The sequence below is a fragment of the Cydia fagiglandana genome, chromosome 6 (genome assembly GCF_963556715.1).
Source record: "Cydia fagiglandana chromosome 6, ilCydFagi1.1, whole genome shotgun sequence".
Lineage (NCBI taxonomy): Eukaryota > Metazoa > Arthropoda > Insecta > Lepidoptera > Tortricidae > Cydia > Cydia fagiglandana.
In genome coordinates, this window is record NC_085937.1 from 15,928,824 (window position 1) to 15,936,338 (window position 7,515).

Sequence of the window (7,515 nt, forward strand, 5' to 3'; positions counted from 1 at the left end):
TTAGAACTGAGTATATCCACAGTATATCTGATTTTAATTTCGACTCGATACCTGCACCCGTTCCCGAGATAAGGACTTTTGACAGACAGAGCATAATGTTAGCGTGCGCGTCACATTTGTTGATATAACGCTTGGATGATAGCAAATAATTCATTCATAAGCTTTTCGGTGAAGGAAAACATCGTGAGGAAACCGGACTAATCCAATAAGGCCTAGTTTCCCTTCTGGGTTGGAAGGTCAGATGGCAGTCGCTTTCGTAAAAACTAGTGCCTACGTCAAATCATGGGATTAGTTGTCAAGCGGACCCCAGGCTCCCATGAGCCGTGGCAAAATGCCGGGATAACGCCAGGAAGAAGAAGAAGATAGCAAATAATTCAAAGATTACTTTTAAAAACTTGAAATGAAACATTATTTAAAATTATATGATCTTTATAATTTTTATTAAGTACAAAAGTAGCAAAATACAGTCAAAATATAATAAAATGTCTAACATTAAAATTGTTACACGAAGCAATAACTTATTTCATTAATTTAATTTAGGAAATACATTTTTAATAAGAAAATATACCTGGATCGTGATTAAAGCTAAGTTAAATGAATGCATTATGTGGTATTTTTATTAAATACACACAAATTAATAATTTTATTCAATTATTTAATAACACTTGTACAAACTTGTGAAGTGCACTTAACTACTTAACTCGTGTGGAATTCAAATCATACCTTCTAAAGTGGAAAACAACAACACAGATACGCGTTACTACCATAATACAATAGTTAATTCCATTTCATATCTTTTCAAACATGTATTAGGTTTTTTTACTGCCATCCTCAATCGATTAAGCTATATACCCATGGCAGAACAACCTTATAAACTATAGCTTACTTCTAATAGGTATGCTAAGGAATCATTATAATTTTTTAAGTTCATTTTTGCAATAATGGAGAAATCTATTTATAATTTTTTGTCCTAGAAATAGCTATAATATATATGTTTATGAATATGATTCAGTGTCAAAAAAATATCTTTAAAAATCAGTGCGTATGCAAAATAATAGTATGCTTATCTTTTTCCGTAATTAGTTAATTCTTTTGAAGTACCTCTTCCCAGGCTTAGCGTTGTCATGTGTCAGTGTCTAAAACAAAAAATATATATTATCATTATTACACGGAGAAATTTATTTTTCGGCTATAATCATAGGTATAGATATATTGTATCAGATTAAGCTATCAATAATTATATTATCAGCCCTATCGCATCGTGTATAAACGCACGTATTTCGATAAAGTCTTTAGTTTCTATATTCCATTTTTTTCTTGATCATCAGACGTGCATTTCTTATTCATAGGCTAATAAGACGAATATATACTCGTAGAGTCCGTCTAAGCTAACATTGCACCGACTTGAATAGAACAAACTGAGGGAGTATCATCATAACCGTCATATTTATGTAGAAATTTGAGATTAATGATGACATTCTACGCTTTGTCATTGCAGATTTCATGTAGAGTTAGCTTGATCCGACTCTATGCAGCGCATCTGGATTGACCTTACATGGAAATGCTGCGCTGCGCAGCTACAAATTGCAATTCGAAAGCTGTTTTATAACACTGCACCTGTGGCAAAATTTATGAAGTTCATTTTAAGCAATCCGCTTAAAATGAACTTAATAATAACAGATTATAAAGTCTATAAACAAGCCAGTAGTGCGTCCACGGAGACGCTGCATATTCTTGGTGAGACAACCAACATTATGTTGATTGATATACATAGATGTATACCTACATCATTCCAGTATATGGTTACGCTAACCATATTCAAAAAATATGTGAAAGGAGTTGCAGGAGTTAAAATTAGCCTACTTTCCATCTCAATAGTACTACACAAGAACTTTCATGAATGACCAAACAACGAAATTGACTCTAATCGTTTTTCCCGTGGACCAGCTAAGACTAATAGACCGGGAGATAGTGACACATTTTACTGGGTCATTTGTACCGGTATGGCGGTTCGTCAGGGGTCTAAGCACGTAATGAAGGAAAGAAAAATGATGGTCATAGCGCTGGTACCGGCGGCCCAATCGCGTGGGCGTTAGTCGAACGTGTCGGATAAAATAAGAGTGTCGAACGATTTGTTCCACAAAAATCCTCGTATTTTCCGATAGTCCATAAAAAAGAAGTAGGCGGTAGCGTAATGCCATACCTCTCCGGTGTGACTTACAGACCGCCATACTGAGGCGAACACATTAATTAAAAAAAAACAATTCAACCATTTGTGCCAAGCTAATTTTTGCACAGGTGATCATCGTCGAGCAGCCATTCATGGACATCACCATGCCATACTCTTCGGACGGTTCCAAATGGCCGCCATACCGCTGCAAGGGAGATAATTTTTTTTTTTGCTAAACGATTTGTACCATTATTGCATTTAAATTTTTGGAAAGTATTTGATAAAATGTGACCGTTATTATAATTGCCATACTTATAGTAGGGGAAAAAAGTGCTGCCATACTTGAAAAACTTATTTAATCGACACGTTTCAAAAATACGACTATGTATACGTAGAATAATTTTTACCAGCATGGCATCATCATATTCTGTTTGTTTGGATACAATTATACCTAAAAAAAAATATTTCAGATTATAACTACGGGGCGGGCGACTGTGAGACTTAAGCCAAGACTTAAAACAAAAAACAATTTTTTGACGATTTGTACCAGTATGGCATTTGGATTTTTGGAAATTATATGATGCAATGTGACCATTATTATATTTGCCATACTTCTAATAGGGGGAAAAAGGGGCACCATACTTGAAATATAAAAAAAATATTGTACACATTTGCCACCTCCTACAGGTATGGCATTATGAGATTACCATTTATGATCACACAGAAAGTCTTGAAAAAAAATTACAAGATGGTACAAATCGTTTAGCAATAAAAAATTAATTAACTCCTTTGCGGCGGTATGGCGGCCATTTGGAACCATCCGAAAAGTATGGCATGGTGATGTCCATGAATGGCTGCTCGACGATGATCACCTGTGCAAAAATTAGCTTGGCACAAATGATTGAATTGTTTATTTTTAATTAATGTGTTCGCCTCAGTATGGCGGGCTGTAAGTCACACCAGAGAAGTATGGCATTACGCTACCGTCTACTTCTTTTTTATGGACTATCGAAAAATACGAGGATTTTTGTGGAACAAATCGTTCGACACTCGTATTTTATCCGACACGTTCGACTAACGACCACGCGATTGGGTCGCCGGTACCAGCGCTATGACCATCATTTTTATTTCGTTCACTACGTACTTAGACCCCTGACGAACCGCCATACTGGTACAAATGACCCAGTAAAATGTGTCACTATCTCCCGGTCTATAAGAGCACACTTTGAAAATTTCATCAATCACACTAATTCATAATACCTGGAGACGGAGACTAACACTCTCAGAAATAAAATTTCTTACGTTAGGTACTTACAATAATGCATTCATCATCAGTGAAGAGGTAGTGGCGTCCACATTTCGCACCGTTTTCAGGGATCACTGAATTCGTCTGAACTTCATGATCGTTTACAAGAATGGTTACGCTCTGAAAAAAAAATCATAGAACTAGAAGAAACCTTTGTTTTATTCGATACGATTACACTACGATAATTAGTCGACGCAAAGCGGGGTCAGATTCACGCAATAAGTTTCCAATAGGAATTAATTAAGAACTTAGCTAACTTTATTCATTTTCAATTACCTATACTGCGATTGATTTAACGTATTTTAAACTCAAAACATTCAATAAATAGACGATTTACAACAAGAGAATAAAACAATCCATTTAGTTAAAGGCAATTTATCGATATAAATAGGTCAAAGATGGAATGGGTACATATGCTCGTTATATAATAATTAGTTTTTCACTTATTGTTTTACGAAATTATATGGAAATATTTCTTTTTATCAAGGGAGCAAAGTTGTTGTTTACCCCGCGCGTCCGCGCAAGCGAAAGATTCTTGATAGATACAAGACTCGCAAGAGTTTCAAGGTACTAAAAGTGAGCAAAGTTTACTACCTTGTAAAACACATTTTTTTTATTCACCAGACCAACGCAAGGGAAATATAAAAAGCTGTAAAACATTAACAATCGAATGTAAATTAATTCTATTAAATATTTAGTACTTAAAGTCACTTAATGTCCGAGCCACTAGTTAACATGAGGATACAACTCAAAAGTTGGATCAAATTACTTAAAAATCTATTTAAAACAATAAAGAGTGCTATCTAAGTGGGTTCAGTAAATATTTAGTTTTTGACCTCACTGCCCCGTGCACGTGCACTGAGACGGAAGTGCACTGCATCGTCTGCATCAGAGTTTTCCTACACGGAAACTGCGGTGTCGAGTAGGTTTAGCCAAAATACACTTTGTTGCTAAGTCAATATGGGTCTTCAAAGAGAAATTTGTTTTATACACATGTAAAAAATATCAGTTTTAGATGAATTTAACGAGTATGACAAGGGGCTGTCCATAAATTACGTCATCGATTTTTGACGATTTTTGACCCCCCCCCCATAATCATCCAAAAATCATGCTTCAAATGACCCCATTTCCTCCTACTTCATGCTATATCTTCATGCTTCATCCGATGTCCAGAACCCCCCCCCCCTAATTTGAAATGACGTAATTTATGAATAGCCCCCAAGTGAAAATGTATGTCTTTTATAAAAATAAATAAAAACCTCTAGCCCAGTTAGAAGTTAAATTTTGAAATAAATAATCGTTAAATAGTGTCAGTTACCTTAATTGATGTATTCGGCATGTTCTCAACATATTCTTCACCTAATTTAAATTTATATTCAGTTGTTCTCAATAACGAAGAATTTTTAATTGTCATAGTTTCTCCTTCTAAGGTAATTTCCATAACAGGAGATGACATAGACATCATTTTTCGTCCCATATATGGTACACCTATAAAATAGTAATATTATAATTATTTAGGTCTGATTAGGTTTTAAACTACATAAAATTATACAAGATCACTCTATTTATACATACCGACTGCTGTGAAATATTCATCAATATCTTCATTTTTGTAATGTTGATATTTTCCGGCGATCGACGGCATTTTGTTAACGCTTGTTTGTATACACGAAGAGCCCGAAGAGCGGCGAAATGACAATCCACCTGTACGGCCCGGTAATAATTACTGTCAAATGTCACTATCATTAACTATCAGTGAAAAACAAAGCGGTCAAAGACTGAAACGAAAGCGGTATGAAACGTCACACACAATATATGTTGCCAGTTGATTTCTATGAAATCCCCCAAAAATAAATGGACTAGTATTTCTCGCTCACACAAATGAGGCTGTGCTCGAGTGCGAGAGAGTTGAGTAAGTAGCTGTTTTGACAGGTGCTATTGTTTATATTAAATGACAGTGACATTACGTTCAACATGCTGTATTAATTTGTTTACTACTTTTATTAGAAATACTGGAATATAATGTTAGAAGCTGAAGAAAATAATGCTCGTACAATATTGGATTATTTAAATGAAGACTGTTGGCGCGCCATCTTACACTATGTGCCCCTCCGAAACATCATAACGAGCGAGCGAGTATGTCGACGGTGGCAGAAAGTAATGCTGGTGTACTTGCAAGGAGCCCGAGTTAATATCACGTTCGAAGAGGAAAATGATAATAATACTCATCCTAATTCCTCCTGTGTGAAACTGTTGAAATATAGGTATCCGTCGTTTGTGAGCTGGACCAACAAACTGGGCCCATCTGTAGTTGCTACTTACTGCCATGATCAAGAGGGCTTCAGAAAGGTTAGAGCCAACTGCCCCAATCTAGAAGCTCTAACTTTGCTTCACATGACAATGAGAAAAGCTAACCAAAACCAATTAATCTCACATAATCTAAATGAAGACTTAAAGTGTCTGAAAAAGCTTCGTTTCTATGCATGTCCTGTCTCAGATGATTGTGTTAGACAATTCATATCTGACAAAGCCTTAGAAGAATTGGAATTCTATGACTGTGATGAAGTGACTGGTGAATGTTTTAACACAATAAAGGCATCAAATTTAAAATCCCTTGTCTTCAGTAGCTGCCAAAGTTTGAAATCTCAACAAGTGCTTTCTTTCATCAACCAACTCAGTAAGCTGACAAAGCTTGAATTGTTTGATGTTCCTCGAGAAATATGCAGGGAAACTCAACTGGTACTGAATAAGATGCCTAATTTGGAGTGCTTAAAAATATGTGGTCGGGGTGGGACAACAAATCAGCCTTATTTACTATCTTCAGAGCCTCTCTCGCAACTCACGTGGTTGAAGCATCTAAGTACAGACTTAAAAGTGACAGATGATGTTGTGGAAGCGGTAACACGGTCCTGCAAGGAATTACTAATTCTGGACTTGGCTGACTGTGAAGTTTTAAGTTCACAAGCCATTGAAGCAATTTGCCGCAACTGTGGGACACATATCACTGATCTTGGGCTTCATGGCTTTTCCTACCTAGGAGATGATGATGTTGTGGCGCTCATTCGTGGTTGTCCTGAGCTCACATTGCTGACCTTGGGTGGGACATACCAGCTTACTCCAGCGCTGCCTCCACGGGCCGCAGCTGCGCGGCAACTAGTGCGCCCAGGGCGCTGTCTGCGCCTTGACGTTATTGATACTAATTTGTGTGATCCATATTACTTGGAGTCTGTCGAGGATGAATATGGAGATTTTCAGGAGGCATATGAAGACCTAATTTTAGAGCTTAATTAATTGAGGATTGTTTATTGATAATTAATAATAATTATGATTTTATGATACTGGTCACAATTGTTAAGAAATTGACAAAAATCATGACGAAAAAAATGTCTGTATAGAAGTTACCAGTCGTTATTATATACTTGTCTATGGTTTTTAAATAAAATAAATACTCATCATGACAATAAAAATAAAACAATGTTATTTTCTCCTCGGAAAATTGATAGGAACACCCATTCTACTCTAGTATCCGGGACCACTAGTGAAGTATTTTGATTATTTTGAGGAACGAAAAAATAGCCTAGGGCGATTAATAAATCAAAGAAATTCTTTATCACATAAGAAAAATTATAAAAAGTGCAATTTGCAATGTGTCGTTTTATCGTGTATTCACGAACGTAGTTTGTGCAGAGAGAAAAAGAGGCATACTGTCTATATACTTATTTTACTCTTTGCATACTGTCATCAAAGTCGTCCAAAGAGTAAAGTAAGTATTATGTAAGTAAGTCTTATTGACGTCATACCGTGACATCTGTAAAATTTTATAACTATTATATTATAAATTATAATATTTGTTTTTCCCGGCATTTCCATTCCCCATTCCTAAATTTATACAGATAATGACAGCGTTTTACACAAAAATAAAACGCTAATTAAATAACTTACCCTATTCGGAACCTAATAATAATATTGAGAGTGGCAACACTGTTGTCGGTCGTATTGTCCTTTTCTAGCATATACGTCCCTCTCTCTCCCACACTCC

At 35.8% G+C, this 7,515-nt stretch overlaps 1 protein-coding gene across 1 annotated transcript; it reads right to left on the bottom strand.

The window, feature by feature from the left end:
- Positions 1-452: 452 nt before the first annotated feature.
- LOC134665445 (fatty acid-binding protein homolog 7-like) lies at positions 453-5,219 on the bottom strand. Its single transcript, XM_063522420.1, has 4 exons — positions 5,052-5,219; positions 4,795-4,964; positions 3,486-3,596; positions 453-1,136 (listed from the first exon to the last, which is right to left on the bottom strand). The coding sequence occupies exons 1-4, from the start codon at positions 5,119-5,121 to the stop codon at positions 1,080-1,082; spliced, it is 408 nt and encodes a 135-aa protein (XP_063378490.1). The 5' UTR covers positions 5,122-5,219; the 3' UTR covers positions 453-1,079.
- Between the last annotated feature and the right edge of the window lie 2,296 nt (positions 5,220-7,515).

Excerpts from the sequence above, each read along its gene's own strand:
- LOC134665445 (XM_063522420.1), bottom strand. The coding sequence starts at position 5,121 with ATGCCGTCGATCGCCGGAAAATATCAACATTACAAAAATGAAGATATT. Across the intron at positions 3,597-4,794 it reads TGCCGAATACATCAATTAAG|AGCGTAACCATTCTTGTAAA; the intron begins GTAACTGACACT and ends TTTTTTTTTCAG. Across the intron at positions 1,137-3,485 it reads CTGATGATGAATGCATTATT|ACACTGACACATGACAACGC; the intron begins GTAAGTACCTAA and ends TTTTTGTTTTAG.